The following is an 18,476-nucleotide window of genomic DNA, read 5'->3' on the forward strand; positions in this document are numbered from 1 at the left end:
GTTTTAACCCTTGCTGTGGGTCTAGGAGCCCAGGAATTAGGGCTCGGGCATTATGCAGACTACTAGTAAAGGTAAAGGGACCCCTGACCATTAGGTCCAGTCGCGGACAACTCTGGGGTTGTGGCACTCATCTCGCTTTATTGGCCGAGGGAACCGGTGTACAGCTTCTGGGTCATGTGGCCAGCATGACTAAGCCGCTTCTGGCGAACCAGAGCAGCGCACGGAAACGCCATTTACCTTCCTGCTGGAGTGGTACCTAGTTATCTACTTGTACTTTGACGTGCTTTCGAACTGCTAGGTTGGCAGGAGCAGGGACCGAGCAACAGGAGCTCACCCCGTCGCAGGGACTCCCCCCCCCAAAAAAAACTCACAACACTAAAATCCCACAAAAGCTAGGCATATATCAAGTTCATAAGTTTATTGTTCTAGCCAAAGTCCACAACAAACTGACACTAGGCAATAGTATTAATAAAATAATACAGAACAGACGTTCATAAAAGGGCATACATAACTGGCAACAGTTCAGAAACACCCAAATCCGTGCGTGAAGACAGTTAAAAACTCAGAAAGTGAGGACGCGGCTGGCGCTGCTGAGAAGGCACCGCTCTTCCAGGAATCCTGCGCTTACAATCAGGGGCTGCTTTCACTTTCACTTCCTGGTCGCGAACAAAAGCCGCGCTGGGTAGGCGAAGAGCCAGAGTTAGCGGGGTCGGCGGGAGAGCGCGCGGGAGGTCTGGGAGCCAGAGGCCGCTACTGCTGTCGGGAGGTAAGGAGAGCGACCGGGCCACATTTCGGGCGGACCTCGCCGCGATCGGCAGTTGCGCCGCGATCCCCGTTGCTGAACAGCCGCGGAGGCGGAGCTTGGAGAGCCACCTCCTCGTTTGCCTGCTGCGAGAATCCACACGTGCAATCCCAGCCCTCTTTACCCGGGAGTCATCCCCGTGACCGTGTGTGCCAACTCCCTGGGACCCTGGTGGGTGCGCCATCGCCCACAAAATTCCCCATGAAGGGGACCGGGCACCCACAAATTTCGGTGCCAGGGTCATGCACGCTCCATGGCGCCCACGGCCCCGGGGCCAAGTTGGCAGTCCTGCCCCGTGGGGTTAAAGTAAGGCTTACTTCTGAGTAGACGTTGCACCGGAAAGTTGGGAACCGCTGCGCGAGTGGAGAGGGGGAGAGCCGTCGCCGTCTCGTTTACTTCCGAGTAGACGCGCGGAGGATCGGTTTGCTGGTGCACATGCAAAAGCAGAGCAGCGAAGGGCCGGTTGTTTATTCTGGGATCCCCACCCGAGCTAGTCTTAGCTAGCCATTTGGAGCGGCGCCCAAGCGAAGCTCTTTTTGCTTACGAGGTGCTGCCAAATGTCTCCGCGCGTCTGAGGCTGGTTTAGCGCCAGGGGGCGGGGGGGCCCCCCGATGAGCTAAGGAAAGAGTTCTAGCCAGGGGTGTCAACTTCAATCAAATTGAGGAGGGGGGGGGAGATAAGCCTCGCACCACATAATCGATCACATGGCACGGCGCACGCACATCGTTTGAATGACAATGTGGGGGGGGGGGGCGCGACCCCCTCAAACATTTTATTGTCGGGGGGCAGCGGGGCGGGGCGAAGGGACCTCGGCCCCCTAGGAGTTGGCTCCTATGATGCTAACTAAGAAGCATTTGGCACCATTACCCCATTGGTGCGTGTCTCGTGAGAATCGGCCTGGGGATTCCCACACGAACCCTGTGCGGTTTGTGGTTTTGCGCGATGGGTTGCTTTGCAGGCTGCAAAGAGGCCAGTCAACCTTCCGGGTCCTCTGTGTGTCTCTGGGCAAGGCAGGGCCTCGATCCGGAAACTGAAGCAAGTTTTAACTGCCTCAGCAGTTATCACAGGGAGGGAGGGAGACCCCACGAACTTGGTGGTTTTGAAACGGTGTTCATGGAAACACGGGGCTCCCCAGAGATTCTTGGGTGATAAGTTTGCTCATTGCAGACAAACTGCTCAGAACATAGTTTCTTCCTAATAATAACAGTAACAGAAAAAATTGTTTGTCTAAATTGTACGCCACCTTTCACTTCCAATAAAAGCCATGGCAATTTACAGAAAATTTAAAATATTAAAACAATATTATTATTGTTGTTGTTGTTGTAACTTCAATATGTGTGGTGTTTTGCAAAAGGTTAGCTCCTTGCCTGGATTTAGAAGGCGATTGGGCCGGATCCAGTCCCCAGACCTTAGCTTGCCTACCCGTGTTCGAGATGACAGAATCATAGAGTCAGAGAATTGTAGATTTGAAAGGAACCCTGAGGGTCAGTGCAGGAATCTCAACAGGTGGTCCCCCATCCAAATCGAAACCATACCTGGCCCTGCTTAGCTTTGCAAATTCGTCAGCGGTTTTGTTGCTGCGCCCCATTAAGGCAATAAACCATCAAGTTGTTCAATATCTTGGCAGTGAAATCATTAAAACTTCCAGAAATTATAAATTCATGGCATACAGAACAAATGGTCAACACTGAATCAAATTCATTACCTAATTTTTTTAGCTGTGTTTTATTAATGGATTTATTTGCACATTGCTTGTGCACATTATAAATCATCTATCTTATCTTCACTGGTGGTGGTGTAAATATGTAAACTTTTTTTGGTAAAGGGAGTTTAAGGAAATAACAGAAATCACTGCGTTAAAGCTGACTGAAAGTCCAGAGGTAGCATTATTATCTATTTACGATGGGGTGGAAGGTTCACAGGCTATGAAAGACTTGCTTACAAATTTATTGACAGCTGCACAAATTACGATCGCTAGGAAGTGGAAGGGGCAAGCAGAATATAAAATGGAAAAATGGTGGGTTATCGCTATTAATAACCACCAACCTTCTGATTGGCAAGTTCTAGGCTCTGTGGTTTAACCCACAGTGCCAGCCGCGTCCCAATGATAAAGTAATATGTGCCATTAAGATAAGATGGGGAATATGCAGGAGAAATGATTTTGAGGAGACAGGGAGAGTGTTTGTAGAATTTATACTGTTAAAATGAAAGGGGTCAAACCATCGCAAGATGTGTTGAAATTTTGGGATGTTAGACAGTTGCAATGGAATGGTCTAAATATAAATAAATAAATAACATCTTTCTGATTCTTCTGGCTGCTGGATCCATGCAACTCATATTTTTGATTCATAGGTGTACATGAAATATATCCCATGGTGACTCTTCCTGGATTTCCATCTGTCTCCTACCCCAAACAGTACTTTCAGGTTGAGAGCAATGGCGCCCGAAAGCCACATGTCCGAGCCCATCTGCCTGATTGAGAACAGGGACAGGAAGCTCTTTGTCTGTGAAAAGGCCCTTCGCCTGCTCTCCGAAATTCGCCAGCCGGTGGTGGTGGTTGCCATTGTGGGACTCTACCGAACGGGCAAGTCCTACCTCATGAACAAACTAGCTGGCAGAAACTCAGGTGAGAGAGAAAATTGCAGTGAACCCTGGAGAGGGAGGGGAGCAAACTCTACATTTAAGTGTTTTATGCTCAAATGGGGGGGGGGGTGGACCACAGAGTGCCCTTCTGTGCAGAGAGAATCATGTAGTAACTTATTCCAAGCACAATTCAAAGTGTTGGTGCTGACCTTTAAAGCCCTAAACAGCCTCGGCCCAGGATACCTGAAGGAGCGTCTCCACCCTCATCATTCGGCCCAGACACTGAGATCCAGTGCCGAGGGCCTTCTGGCAGTTCCCTTACTGCGAGAAGTGAGGTTACAGGGAACCAGGAAGAGGGCCTTCTCAGTGGTGGTGCCAGCCCTGTGGAACGCCCTTCCTTCAGATGTCAAGGAAATAAACAACTATCTGACTTTTATATGACATCTGAAGGCAGCACTGTTTAGGGAAGTTTTTAGTGTTTGATGTTTTATTGTGTTTTTAATATTCTGTTGGGAGCCACCCAGAATGGCTGGTGAAACCCAGCCAGATGGTGGGGTATAAACAACAACAACAATTCAAGGACAGTTAATGTGTTCCAAGGCAACAATTTGGACACAACTTCCACAAGAGTCCAGCATGACTCTAATCCTAGTTTTCCTGGTACATCTCTTTGGAAAATGTAGAATATTAGTAGAGTATATGATCTGCATGTATAAGTTCCCAGGTTGAATGCTCCTAGTCTGAAAACCCTGGTGAACTGCTGTCAGTCAGGGTAGACAATACTGGGTTAGATGGGCTGATTCAGTGTCAGGAAGCTTTCTAGATTCCTAAACAGAAGCCTACTTTTTCTACCACCCCACCCCCCTGTGTGGGAGAGGGAACTGACGTAAGAGCCTTCCAAGAGAAAGGGCGTTAGCCCCATTCCCTGTTCTTACTAGCTCACATGATTCCGGTTTCCTAAATCCTGAAAATTTGATTATCTCCATGGTTAGGTTTCCCCCTGGGTTCTACGGTGCAGTCGAAGACCAAGGGAATTTGGATGTGGTGCGTCCCTTACCCTGGCAGGCCTGGTCAAACCCTTGTGCTTCTGGATACAGAGGGACTAGGCGATGTGGAAAAGGTAATTCTGAACTCTTGGATGGCGCGCCCGCTGAATTTCTGCCTAGCATGTACGGGCAAAGGACATAACAGCATTTGTGGCAGGGCCAGGCGCAACATATCTGCCACCATACCCAGCTGCTGACGGATCATTGCCAGGTATTTGTCTACAGAACCAGAAAATGCACACATCAACAGAGATAAATGTTTTTTACATTCAAAGTGCCACTCTGAGACTGAAACCAGGTCTCGGTGAAGGGACTGTGAAAACAAGCAGGTGTGAGGCTGCCGACCTCTTTGTAAACTACAGGAAAGCCCCAAGTATGACTAAATATTTTGGCTGCTGGGATTTTGATGGCTCAGCACAATTTATGTAATTTTTGGAATTTCCAGTCAGTTGAAGTTGAGAGCTGGAGGAAGGTCTATACAGTAGTGTGAATCTGGTGCTGATTGCTTTCCCATCCACGATGGTATGGGATAGCAAAGGACAAGCTCGAGCCTACATGAGCAAACATCGCTACGCCAATGGTATTTCTCAACTTCCTTGCACACTTGTGCTTTAGAGTTGTGCCGCTTTGTTTCTGGCAACAATAGCATCAGCCTGAGGAACAGAAACTGTTTAGAGAAGTTTTTAATGTTTGATGTTTTGTCGTATTTTTAATATTCTGTTGGAAGCCTCCCAGAGTGACTGGGGAAACCCAGCCAGATCGGAGGGGTATAAAATCATCACCATCATCATTATTAACCTTGGGAAGCTTTTCTCTGGTATGGGAACAAGTGTTGGGCAAAGCTTTCCCTGCTTGATTTTGATGTGACTAGCTGCTGTTAAAACCCAGAATCGGGGCTCAAAGGAAGGGAGTTTAGGGACAGCCCAGCACCAACAGCACTTTGGAAGCAACACTGCGGTGGAAGGGGAGAAGCAGAACCTAAAGACTTTCTTCCTCCTTTCTTAGGGCGATACTCAAAATGACACCTGGATCTTCGCTTTGGCTGTGCTCCTGAGCAGCACCCTGGTCTACAACAGTTTTGGTGCCATTGACCAGCAAGCTATGGATCAGCTTCAGTATCCTTCCCAAGCACTAACTCTGATTTTCATTTGCTGGAGGGAGTTTGAGGAAGTCCTGTATTGGCTCTCTCTCTTTAGGACATTGCCTCTTGTTACTCTAGAGCAGGAGGAAATATTTTTCAGCCCAGGGGCCACATTATTTTATGTGCAACCTTCCAGGGGCCATGTGTCAGTGGTGGGTGGGACCAGAGGCAAGAGTGTGCAGAACAACGGGTACAACTCTAACCTTTGTAGTGTTAGATTTTCATTCTTTTTCGGTATTGTGACCCACAAGTCCACAGAGCAAGCCAGTAGTAAATCATACCGTTCAAAGTTGGTGATAACTTAGAAGAGGAGGAGTCAGACTGGGAAGAGGAAGTCTCAGAAGATGAGGAGGTTATGTTAGCCCCAAAATGGAAAATGAGCAAGCTTCCAACCAAAGAAGAATGGCAACTTACTTGACAGAATATTCACAACTTGCAGGCTTAGCATACAGAGTAAGAGAACAAGAAGAACATACAGTTAAAGAAGATTGGAAAATGTTTATTGAATATATGGAAAATAATTGTGCCCAGCTGAAAATGCTGGCAACATTAAGATAAATTCAACAGTGTAAATGAGTTTTGATGGATGCAATAACAGTAAACTGATTGGTATAGTTTTTTGTACAATATGCAGGGATTTAAGATATGTAAAATGAACCATGGAAGGAGAAGAGAAGTCATTGATATCTTAAGGATGTAAAATGAGAATTTGAAATTGTAAACCAGAAAATTTAATAAAAATTATATACATAAAAAACAGAAAACAAGAAGATGAGGAGGTAACAGGGTTCAGTGAGCAGGAAGAATCTGTGGCAGAGAGCAGTCCACAATCAAAGGCAGAAGCCAAAGCCGGTGAGTGGGAGGACTCCAAGAGGAAGATGAATCAGGTCGATGAAAAGTCACAGGAGTCTCCCCGTCCTGCTGCTACAATCTTCCCTCCCCACTTGTCTCCCAGAACCAGAAGAGGGCTGAAATGGGCAGAGCAGTGGCAAGTTGCATGCAGGTGCAGTCTCTGATTGTTTGGGGAAAGCCCTGGAGAGGAGGGACCTAGACTGCTGTGGGGAGGTGGGGACTTTCAGTCTCAGCAATGGAGTCATGGAGCAAGACCTACCGGAGGTGAGCTGCTGCGCTCCTTTGGCCTGACACTCAACCAAGTCCATGAAGATCCTGCTTTTGCTAATAAAGAGTTAACTCCCAACTTTGAACATCTTTGACATCATTTTTCTAAAACTGCCATCCATGTGCCACATAAAGTTGAAGGGCTTTTCTCTCCTGCTGTAACTTTGTTTTCCTGTGGCAATAATTTCAAAGCAGTCCACCCTTGGGGGCAGGATGGGGGGGGGGGAGAGGCATGGAAAGGGCACATTGTGAGGACATCATCACCACAAATGCAGCTGCATGAGGATTTGTTCTGCACATGCAATGGAAAAGGTTAATGAGATGGTGCTCCAAAATATGCAGCAGTTTAAAGGTACAGGACTTTTCTCGTTTGCATCGAACTGTCTGTTCTGTATTGCATGGTGGGGGTATTTTGAGGGGCTGCTTGTTCTCCCTCTGTGCAGGCAACTGGTCTCTTGATTCCTAAACCTGGCCAACAGCTATGTGACAGAGCTCACCGAGCGCATCAAAGCCAAATCGTCCCCCGGGGGCGGCAGTGAGGGACTGGAAGACTCTGCTGAGTTTGTCCGCTTCTTCCCAAGTTTCGTCTGGGCCTTGCGGGATTTCACCTTGCAGCTGGAGCTGAATGGGCACCCCATCACTGAAGACGAGTATCTGGAACATTCCTTGAGATTAAAGAAAGGTACTGACAGTGGCGGGCGAATTCAGTGGCTTCCCCCAATGAATTCCAGGAAGTGCTGTTTGTTAAAGGTGCTGAGGTGTTGGGAAACTACTCTTCCCCTTCCCAGACTACAGAGTTCCTTGAGAAGGAGTATTGGTTGTTAAACCACTTTGGGAATTGTAGCTTTTGGGGGAGATTAGGGGTCTCCTAACAACTCTTCGCCTCCTTAACAAACTCCAGTTCCCGGAATTCTCTGGGGGAAGCCATGACTGGTCAAAATGGTATCCTAGTGCTTTGAAGTTTTGTGTGAATGTGGCTTTAGTTTAAGACCAGTCTAGGTGTGTTAACGTCATGTCTTTACTACCTACCAGAGTCGTGCTTCAAAGCACGTTTGATGTGTTTACACATCACATTTATTTGAAACAGTTGCAGCTTTCCTCTGCACAAAATTCCTCCCAACAAACCACAATAAAATACAGTATATAAACTGTTTCAAAGGGGTAGCCAAGTTCCTCTGTTGCAGCAAACACAACGGAACCTTGCTAACTTACTAACAGCTGTAGGAATAACTGAGACCACAGGTTGAATGCGGGTGAGCTATGCGGAAGCAAGCTAATCGGCTAGCTTGGCAGAGCCTCTTTTATTGGCAAAAACCAACAGTTGCAAAGCAGTAGTGAAACCACTCTGAACTTTAACATATTTCCATCTAAGCACATTCCCAGCATCAGCAAATGCACATGACAGCAGGTGTTTCCCTCAAATGTCCCCCCCCATACTTGATAACACCTGCTTTCCCTGCCGTGCTCCAGCCAAGCGATATGTCTAAGCAAACAGTTTGTGAAAGGACAAAAGGTCAGGGAGGAAACCCTGTTTTCTAGCCAAGAAGGCAAAAGGTCAGCGAAAGCAAGCGTAACGCTCCTTGACATGCTGTGGCACGTCTTTGTGCGAGGTTTGCCTTTGCAAAACGGAGCGTTACTCCCACAAACAGCCAGCTCTGGTAGGCCCCAGTCAGCATGGACACTGCTTAGGGATGATGGGAGCTGCAGTCCCATGACACCTAGAGGGCACTAGGCTGGCTAACCCAGCTATGTAACTTGCATGTGTGTATATATCTGCCAACTTGGGATAACATTCCATGTACCTGAGAGAGTAAGCTTATGCCATAACATACTTGCTAGTCTTTAAAGTGCATGAGACTGTTGTTTTTAGCATATATATTTAAAAACACTCAGAATTCATAATGCATCTGAAATTACTAGTTGTTGCTTAAAACTTAGAAACTCATGCCTATAGGCTTGCCATCTAAAGTTAGATCTAAAAGTCAGAATGGGGGGGAAGCAAGGAAGAGGGGAAAGGGTTGTGTGCCTATGTACTTAATAAGGATAACCATGAAGTATGCTATGCCTTCCCTTCTGTAGTATGAAATATCCGCCTTGCTCAAATCCCACTTTTCCTCTTCCATGTTCCAACCCACTGGTATCTTTGCATTTCCGTGTGCCATTTCAGATTTACCCACAAGCTCCCCATCTCCTGTTAATATTTGTACTGGTACTGTATTTGTTAGAAAATGTATTTTACAAAGAGTGATTTGTACTGGGGGGAAAGAAAACCTATGTAATGTAACAGCTGCAGAATCTTGTGACTACGATTAAGGTCACTGAAATGCTGACTCATTGCCTTGGTAATTTGTTAAGTCCCTTTAAAAGTGAGTGTGTTTCTTATATAGGAGGGGAGGGAGTTGGAGGTTGTCTTGTTGTTGTTTCATTGACCAACAACAACAACATGGGAGTGTGGAAACTTCAAGCAGATGCTGTGTCTGGAGGAGTTTGTGAGGACAGACAAATCAGCAACTCAGCAGTTCTCAACCTGTGGGTCCCCAGATGTTGTTGGACTACAGCTCCCATCATCCCTGAGCTCTGGCCTTGCTAGCTAGGGGTGATGGGAGTTGTAGTTCAACAACCTCTGGGGACCCACAGGTTGAGAAAGGCTGTCTTACTGCTATGAAAGAGTTTTTGAAGCAAGAAGCAAAAAGATCCTCTCTTGGGCTCAAATGCATTGTATTGGACTTTATATGCACAAATAATACTGATTGTTAACAGCTGCCACCCTGCAAGTAAAGAGTCATCTTCAGAGTCCTGGTTCTGGAGCCTACTTCATCATGAAGGCTTTGAGGGTGAAACCCCTGCATGACTCAGGAAAATAGCTAACATCTCCATCGTCTTCTTTCCAGGCGATGCCTCTGATGTTCAGCTGTACAACCTGCCTCGCAAATGCATCCGGATGTTCTTCCCCACTCGCAAGTGTTTCATTTTTGACCGACCCACTACTAGGAAGAACCTGCCCCATCTGGAGTCGATGCAGGAGAGCCAGCTGGAGCCCGACTTTGTGGAACAAGCCGGCCAGTTCTGCCGTTACATCTATACTTCATCCAAGGAAAAGACCATCCCCGGAGGACACCTTGTCAATGGCCGCTGTGAGTCCTGGTAACTGTGTAGTCCTCCTCAGACTAGCTGGTTGGCAGCTGGATGGCCCTGTGCACCTGCCATAATTGCCCCAGGGAGGAGCTTGGGATCTGGCCCACCATCCTAGCTACTTGGTTTTGCATTGCAATGGGCCACTCTGAGCACAGGCAGTTCAGTGTGTCTTCCCACAACTAGCTCCTTTTCTTTCCCCCCCTGGTAGTGCTGGCAAACCTAGTGACAACCTATGTGGACACCATTCGCAGTGGGCAAGTGCCTTGCATGGAGAGCGCAGTGCTGGCCTTGGCTGAGATTGAGAACTCGGCTGCTATCCATGATGCTACTGTGCGCTACAGGGAGCTGATGGATCAAAAGCTGAAGCTTCCTACGGAGACGGTCCAGGAGCTGCTGGGGATCCATGCCGAGTGCGAGAAGGAGGCCCTGCAGGTGTTCCTGGATCGTGCCTTCAAGGATGACCAACAACGGTTCCAGGTGGAACTCATGGTAGGTTGTCCCTTGATCCCCTGTATATTAACATGCTGCAAACTGTATATTATACCCAAATATTCAGATTTTTGTCCACCACACGGGAATCTTTTGGTGGAGGGTGGTTAAGAAATGTCTTGAACAATTTTATTCTGAAAATAAATTTGGGCGCACAAAGTCTGTTCTCCCAGATTAGAAAAGTTTTGAAGTGCTTAGCTATGTCTCAGCTTTGTTTTGTTTGTGTTGCCAGAAAACCATGGACCAGATGAAGGAGGGCTTCTGCCAAAAGAATGAGCAGGAATCTTCAAAACTCTCTTGGGCTGTGTTGATGTCCTTGTCTGGGGAGCTGGAGGAAAACATCAAACAAGGGGTTTACTCCTGTCCTGGCGGTCACAAGCTGTTTTCGGATGACCTGAAGGAAATGGAACAGAGATACCACCAAGAACAGAAGAAAGGAGTGATGGTGAGGAAGCGCGAGGGCTGCTGAATGAACATCTTAAAGGGGCATTATAAAGCTCAGCTAATTGGAGAGTAGGGGTGCAAATCATGGTTTTCTCAGAATTCAAATTGCCAAAACCTGAAACACATTTCATAGGTGTGGCTGAAATAGGTGCAAAGTTCATATCTGAGTACCAGAGCTGGAGACTGGGTACTGAAATTGTGACTGGGGAAACCCAGCCAGATGGGCGGGGGTATAAGACAACAACAACAACAACAACTATTGCTACACAATTGCACCATTTTTAAAATTCTGAATCTATGAAAAATTAAGGCTTGTCTGACTGCAGTCTAATAGCTCATTGTTCAACCCGGTAGGAAACAGAAAGGCATACAGCTGAAACAAGCTCAGATTCCTGGTCCAGTCGAGAGACATATAAAAAGTAGACGGGGAGAAAGATTGTGGGAGGTTGTTCTGCTTCCCCTAGCAATGTGCCTGAGCTTCCCAATTTAGGACCTATGTAGATGTGACACAGGAAGTCCACAGTGCTTTGAAATTTACTTAAAATCAATTGCTAGAGATTGCAGATTGGACTAGGACACCGTGGCACTGAGAGATCCTTGCGTTATCGGATATTTGGAGGGCTGTTTAGCTCAGGAAAGCAGATGACCTTTTCTTCCATCCTGGCTGCTCTGATGTGATGTGCAGTCCCCAGCAGTGTTAAGTAACTTTCAGAATGCTAGCAGATCCAGTCACAGGCATCCCTCAACATATCTGCTTAGGCTCTTAGAGGGCCACAATTCTAGGGGTGAATAATACAGAGGACGCGGGTGGCGCTGTGGTCTAAACCACTGAGCCTCTTGGGCTTGCTGGTGAGAAGGTTGGCGGTTCGAATGGGTTGAGCTCCCATTGCTCTGTCCCAGCTCCTGCCAACCTAGCAGTTCAGAAACATGCCAGTGCGAGTAGATAAATAGATACCGCTGTGGTGGGAAGGTAAACCGCGTTTTGGTGCGCTCTGGTTTCTGTCACGGCGTTCCATTGCGCCAGAAGTGGTTTAGTCATGCTGGCCACATGACCCAGAAAGCTGTCTGTGGACAAACGCTGGCACCCTCTGCCTGAAAGCAAGAGGAGCGCTGCAGCCCTGTATTCGCCTTTGTCCGGACTTAACCGTTCAGGAGGAGTCCTTTTTAATACAGAGGTAATAGAAGAAGGAAGTCCACAGCCCTCAGCTGCAGGATGAGATCTACATTGTTCCTGAAATGAAAGGGGTGCCTGCCAGGGAGTCAAATGCCATCTGGGCCATCTATCTTCTCACAGTCCATGCTTCAGACAGTCTCCCTTCCTCTTTACTATTAACATCACTGCAGAAATGTTCATGCATTTGTATTTCTCCTTTCTCACCTTATTAAGCAAAAATGGGAAACTTGAAGCAGGCAGGGGACCCAATCTGTTTTAGCCGGCCTCTCTTCATTCACTATGCTGACTCTTCTGTTGCAGGCAGAGACAGTCCTACAGCAGTTCCTCAAGGAGAAGGAGAATGTCAGCAGAGCCATACTGCTAAGTGATAAAGCTCTGTCAGAGAAAGAGAAGGAAATGGCAGGTAAGGGGATGGGAAAGTAGCATGCATGGGGCAGTGGTCAACAATGTGGCTCCCTGGAGGTCTTCCCCTGGGGCTCATGAAGACTCTGGGCCTCCCCACATGCTGCCCACTTCGTCATGAGGTTGTGGGTGTGGTTATCTTTTTACCCCTTGAAAATGACATAGAAGCATGTTGGAAAAAGAGACATTTTCTCCCACTTTCTCTTTCAGCTCTGTGTGCTTTTCAAGGCTGATGGTATATGGCTGTATATAAATTTTAATAATAATAGTAATAATAATAATAATAATAATAATAATAATAATAATAATAATCTGCTTACAGAAAGCTTCTGCAGAGGTTTGATTAAATCCCGCGTTTGTTGAGCATTCATTGTGATTTGTTTATGACAGTGTTTCCCAACCACTGTTCCGCGGCACACTAGTGTGCCGCGAGATGTTGCCTGGAGGGAGGCGGGCGAGTCGGGCGGCGAGAGGCGGGGCGGCGACGGCGAGGAGAGGCCGCCCAGCGTGGGGCTCTCGCCGTCTGCCTACCTGGCTGCCTGCGAGCTCGGCGGGCAGCGTCTCCGTCCGCAGCGCCCGCCTCGCGGCTCTCATTCCCTGCCAAAGCTCACCCAGCCAAGCCGCGCTCTCCTTCCTGCCTCGCTTTGCTGCCTCCTCCCCCCCCCACCCCCAAAGCTTGGAGGTTCCCCGGCAAGGGGGAGGGAAAAAAATTGAAACTTACACTTTCGTGCGTCCCTCCCGGCGTGACGCTGCGCGCTGACGTCACGGGGCTGTAATGGTGGTGTGCCTCGAGATTTTTTTCATCAAACAAGTGTGCCTTTGCCCAAAAAAGGTTGGGAAACACTGGTTTATGACACTGAACATTCATCCTGACTTGCTTGTAGGGTGCTTATACATTTTCCCTTTTACTCATTCACATCCCACAATTTTCAGTTCAATTGCCTGTCACTTTCCTAACAGCAGAAAAAGTTTCTTTTTTAAGTGGAATTCTTGCGCTAGGGCAACAGAATTCATTAATTAACTTGAATGTGCAAACCTAAATTTCCTAGTGTTCACTTGAATCTGTCCCACAAACTACTGCTCTGGAGTATTTATTTATTTCTGCTACTACTTTTCTATTTTCTAGTTGTTTTGGGGCTTCTTACTTTCTCCAAATACAGATATGAACGGTATGCAGGGCCACTGAGCATTAACAAACTTCAAGCAGTAATTCTGGCCCCTTTAACCCTATTTTAGCCAGAGCCAGACCCAAACTCCATAGCAGTCAGTAACAATATATTGTTACACTATATTGTGTAACAATATAACAATATATTGTGACACTGCACAAACACCTGCAGTTATTCGTTCTTCCTTTTTTTCATTCCCGGGACAGAGGCGAAGGCAAAGGCTGAAGCTGCACAGCGAGAGCAGGAGATCCAGAAGCAGAAGCAAGCTGAGCTGGAACAGAAGATGGAGGATCAGAAACGGAGCTACGAGCTGAACATCCATCAGCTGGAGGAGAAGATGATGAAAGAAAGGGACAATCTACTGAAAGAGCAGAAAATGATGATGGAGAGTAAACTCAGGGTAACTATCACAGGCCCATCTTGGGCCTCTTCTCCATTTGCAACAAGCAAACACAAGAACACTAGTTTGGGTGGTTCTGGAGTTGTGCTTCCTTACAAAATGGATCAAGTCAGGCTCAGGGGAGTGTTAGCCCTCTTCCTCACAATCCCAGGGCCCCTATCTAATTTAGTTAGCAGTGTTTGTCCTGGTCAGGCATCCTTGCAAGACACACTCAGCTGTGGAGTGAAGCTTCTGGGGTTGGAAGGAAGTTCGTCGTGATCTGAGCCATCTCCTTGACTGTCAAGTGGCACAGACAATGACGTTAAAAACTTAAATTCCATTCAATTAGATGCCTTCTTTAGAACACCAGAAGAAAGCTTTTGCCTTTCGGTTTGGCTGGAAGTATTCTTAAGCACCCCGAAAGCCGAATCACACCCCTTTTTTTCTTTTGATGTGAATGCTCTCTCTTTTTGCAGGAGCAAGAGGCTTTGCTGAAGGATGGATTTCAGAAAGAAGCAAATCGACTAAATGGGGAGATTAATCAGCTGAGACAACAGGCTGAAAATATCAATAAGCCATCTTGGTTTGCAGGGGTGTTGGGTGGTCTGGTAGATGTTGCCACATGTTTTTTGCCTGGTATTGTCCCCAGACTTGCTGGATCGCTGGCTTCTAACTTTATAAAGCGCTTGTGATCAAGCAGGAAAAGGCCTACACACCAATTACATTTGTCATGAGACAGTGGTGGTGAAGGCATCCTCTTCTATTTCTCCCCATGTCAGTTTCAGTCTCAGTTTATTGATTAACTTTTCTAGTAAGGCTGTTTCCCATACTACTTGATACCCGTGTTCCATGTTTATTCCTGACAGGTCCCTCCAGTGTCTGCCTATGAAGTTTCTGGCTGCTGAGAGTAGGTGGGCTATGAGCTCTTTATAGTGTGAGTGGGCATTGCTATCTTGGAAGATGTTTAGTAGGGCCAGTTCTGGGGTGACTTATAGTACCTGTTTAGTTATTTTGCTTCTTTCTTGTATGACTGCTGTCCAGAAGAGTTGGGTTTTGGGGCATTCCCACCACATGTGGAAGTATGTGCCTGTGGAGGTCCAGCCTCTCCAGCATTTTGGCGAGGTTCCTGGGCGTATCAGCACCAGTTTCTGTGGTGTGAGGTACCATCTGTATATTGTATATTGTGGATACCATCCCCTTGCTATGTTCTGTTGTTGTTAGGAGAAGGTTTTCAAAGGTGGTCAAGGGCCTAGTAGCTGTTGATTTTACTACTGCATTGTTTAAGAAGGTGTGTTAGCCAGGGCATTTGGGTGTCCCCTAGTTTAGCTTCTGTTGTTCCCTGACACACCCACATATTAATATATTTGCCAGGATTTCCCCACCCTCCCCATCAGAACTGACACTTCCTTTTTCTTCTTCCCTGACATTTGTATTATTAAGTTAGTAAGCAAAAAGGAAGCTGTAAAAAAATTCCACTTGCGAGTGGGAGGCAAGAATGTCTTCCAAGAGTGTATTGAAGATGCAGATTGTGTGCAGATTTCCTTGAACACCTTATAATAGTGCTGTATTTGTCAAAGGCAACCTCTTTACGAAGCCAGTTAGCTACTTGCATGCCTGTTGCCTACGAAGAACTTTTTGCCATACAGTGTCTCAGGTCACACCAAAGCCACTATCACAAAGAAAGCTGCTGTGTTGATGTAGCCTGAGTGCCATATTGCAGTATTAGCAGAGTGATGCTTACCACAGACTTGACCTGAAAATGTGGTTGGGTGCAGATTGTAAGCGCATGGAAGCTAACAAATTTGACTGTCACATCTGAGGGTAGGTTTAATCGCTGGATTTGAAATATGCCTGTTTGCTTTGATCTTGTACTATACACTTGTTGTTGTTTTTTATGTGAATAAACATCTGGCAAAATAATAAAATAATTCTGGAGTTCACAACATTGCATTTTTAATTATGTGTTTCATTAAATTTTCTTGTGGCGTGGGAGAAGAGGCGGCTTATTTATTTATTTAACTTTTTTCTCCCAAGAAATTCAAGGTGGCATACTCCTCACTGAATCTCCGCAACAGCCCTGTGAGGTTGGTTAGGCTGTGGGAGGCTTTGAATGCCCCATGGTCATCACTCAAGTGTCGTGGTCATGTGGGGATTTGAACCCTGTCTCCCAGGTCCTTGTCCAACCACTCTTAACCACTATGCCAGCCTGGACAAAGATGTACAATATCCGCAAAAATGTCATGCTATCTGAATTTGCTTTTTGTAACAGCCCTGTGCCCCAAATCCTACTTATAGGCCCCAGCACCTGTTTTCCAGTCAGTCAGGAGCACAGAGTCTGCTGGAGAAACCTTGGCCTGATAGAAAGTCTCAAATTTCACATGCAGTAGGGCCAGAGTTTGAAACCAGGGTTGACTCCCAATCTGCAAAAGATGAGAAGGAGTTTCTGCACCAAGGCGAAGTTGAGTTATATCAGGAGCAGCAAAGTGGGAGGGTAAGACATAGGACTTGTGCACAGCAGAGCAAAAGGTTCTTTAGCTCGTAAGTTTCTTGTTGTAGCCAAAGGCCACGACTAACTTGTATTAGTATTAAGAAAATAATACAGAACATATGTCCATAATATAAAAATTCATAATATAAAAAAAGACTTTTCCAAGTTCCTGAGCGTTAACCTTCTGCATCCCTGACAGCTCCAGTTCTGATATTATTTTGCCTTTTTAAAATTCAGTTTGCCAACATCCACTGTACTGGCATTTTCTCCCATTATGAGATCCTGTTGGTCTGCACCAAATGCGGTTGCCTTATACTCTTCTAGGCTGTAAGTGCTGTGAAGATCAGCAGCTGTCCTCCTCTAATGGGGCCTGGGAGTGGGTGCAAGTGTGCGCCTTATCCTGTGGGCACAGAGCAAGGTTCATGGAGGGTTCAAGGCGTAGGCGGTCCTTGTGGCTGAGCCAAATACATTTCATGTCTCGGGCATGATAATTTGTCAAACTAGGCAGGTGCCTGACAGTTGGCCAAATTCTCATTAAATAACAAAGCGAGGGACCACCCCTTATCCATATGATACGTGGTCCTAATTATATCGACAGAGAGTGACGTCTCGTGTCAATTCCTCATTATAAGTTGGCTATATGAGGATGCCCTCACTATACGGATAAACATAGAAAGATTTAAAGCTACAATAAGCATTGAAACCAGGAAGTGCCAGTTACTGGCCATATGTGGTAATATATCCAGCAATACATATAATCATTGCTGTGGTTTATTTTTGTCCCACTTTTATTGCGTTATAGCTCCTCTAGGCAGCAATAATGTGGAAGCACTAGGAAGCACAGCAGAACATATCTGTCACGAATGCACTCTTACAGTGTAGAGAGCACATTGCAGGATACACCCACAAATAAAACACCAGTCAGGGAGGGGGGAACCTGAAGACCCCATATCTGATAAGGTTGACATATTTCAAACTGAAAATCCCGACAGAAAAGTTGTTGAGCTTTTCTTGGCAAAACAAAATGCCGTTTTTGAGCTATTTTTATGGGGAAATGGCACTGTCGACTTAGGTATTCCAGATAAAGTGGTACCTTGGTTTAAGAACAGCTTAGTTTATGAACAACTTGGATCAAGAATGCTGCAAACCTGGAAGTAGGTGTTTTGGTTTGTGAACTTTGCCTTGGAAGCAGAACATGTTGAGTGTGTTCCATTTGGAAACTGAGTTCCCCGCTGCTATGGGAAAGCACACCTTGGTTTAAGAACGCTTCGGTTTAAGAACACACTTCCGAAACGGATTACATTCGTCAACTAAGGTACCACTATATGTCAGCAAAGTTCACCCTCAATTACCAAATGTTCTGGAAAACTCAAGTTCACATACAATTTGTGACATTTGGGCTAGCTTAGAGGGACGCGGGTGGCGCTGTGGGTTAAACCACAGAGCCTAGGACTTGCTGATCAGAAGGTTGGCGGTTTGAATCCCCGTGCAGGGTGAGCTCCCGTTGCTCGGTCCCTGCTCCTGCCAACCTAGCAGTTCGAAAGCACTTCAAAGTGCAAGTAGATAAATAGGTACCGCTCCAGCGAGAAGGTAAACGGCGTTTCCGTGCGCTGCTCTGGTTCGCCAGAAGCGGCTTAGTCATGCTGGCCACATGACCTGGAAGCTGTACGCTGGCTCCCTCAGCCAATAAAGCGATGAGCGCCGCAACCCCAGAGTCGGCCACAACTGGACCTAATGGTCAGGGGTCCCTTTAACTTTACTAATAGAAGTATTGCCAGGTACATATTTTGGCATTTTTCAGAACAGGTATTTGGGCATTTCCCACAAACCATCTCCAGAACCGTTTCTCAGACCTCTGGACTCTCCTTGGAGGTTTTTAAGGAGAGCTTGGATGCCCATCTGCCATGGCTGCTTTAGCGAGATTCCTGCATTGCAGGGCTCCAACTCCACCATTCGATTATTCTTACGCACGCTCAAAGCCCATCCGCCCAAATGTTGCTGCCTGAAGTGGAACTGCAAAAGGTGGTTTTCCACCACTCAGACCAAAGGCCAATCAAGTTCATTTGGCCCCTGAGGCAGAAAAATCTCACAAATGCCTTCCCCCC

At 46.7% G+C, this 18,476-nt stretch overlaps 1 protein-coding gene across 2 annotated transcripts; it reads left to right on the plus strand.

The window, feature by feature from the left end:
- The first annotated feature begins 448 nt into the window (after positions 1-448).
- On the plus strand, positions 449-15,826 carry LOC308590345 (guanylate-binding protein 3-like). Of its 2 annotated transcripts, none has more exons than XM_081200331.1 (11): positions 449-766; positions 3,220-3,428; positions 4,378-4,505; positions 5,437-5,546; positions 7,171-7,373; positions 9,583-9,825; positions 10,035-10,315; positions 10,548-10,760; positions 12,234-12,336; positions 13,711-13,904; positions 14,360-15,826. In XM_081200331.1, the coding sequence occupies exons 2-11, from the start codon at positions 3,239-3,241 to the stop codon at positions 14,573-14,575; spliced, it is 1,881 nt and encodes a 626-aa protein (XP_081056457.1). In that variant the 5' UTR covers positions 449-766; positions 3,220-3,238; the 3' UTR covers positions 14,576-15,826. The 2 variants fall into 2 exon arrangements, with proteins under 2 accessions (XP_081056457.1, XP_081056456.1); XM_081200330.1 differs by lacking the exon at positions 449-766 and adding an exon at positions 1,901-1,947.
- The last annotated feature ends 2,650 nt before the right edge of the window (positions 15,827-18,476 follow it).

Source organism: Podarcis bocagei, assembly GCF_964188305.1.
Source record: "Podarcis bocagei genome assembly, chromosome: 7".
Classification (NCBI taxonomy): Eukaryota; Metazoa; Chordata; class Lepidosauria; order Squamata; family Lacertidae; genus Podarcis; species Podarcis bocagei.

Bases quoted from the DNA above. Each gene is read 5' to 3' on its own strand.
- LOC308590345 (XM_081200330.1), top strand. From the start codon at position 1,916: ATGGAAACACGGGGCTCCCCAGAGATTCTTGG. The intron at 4,506-5,436 runs GTAATTCTGAAC...CTCCTTTCTTAG, and splicing joins GACTAGGCGATGTGGAAAAG to GGCGATACTCAAAATGACAC. The intron at 9,826-10,034 runs GTGAGTCCTGGT...CCCCCCTGGTAG, and splicing joins ACACCTTGTCAATGGCCGCT to TGCTGGCAAACCTAGTGACA.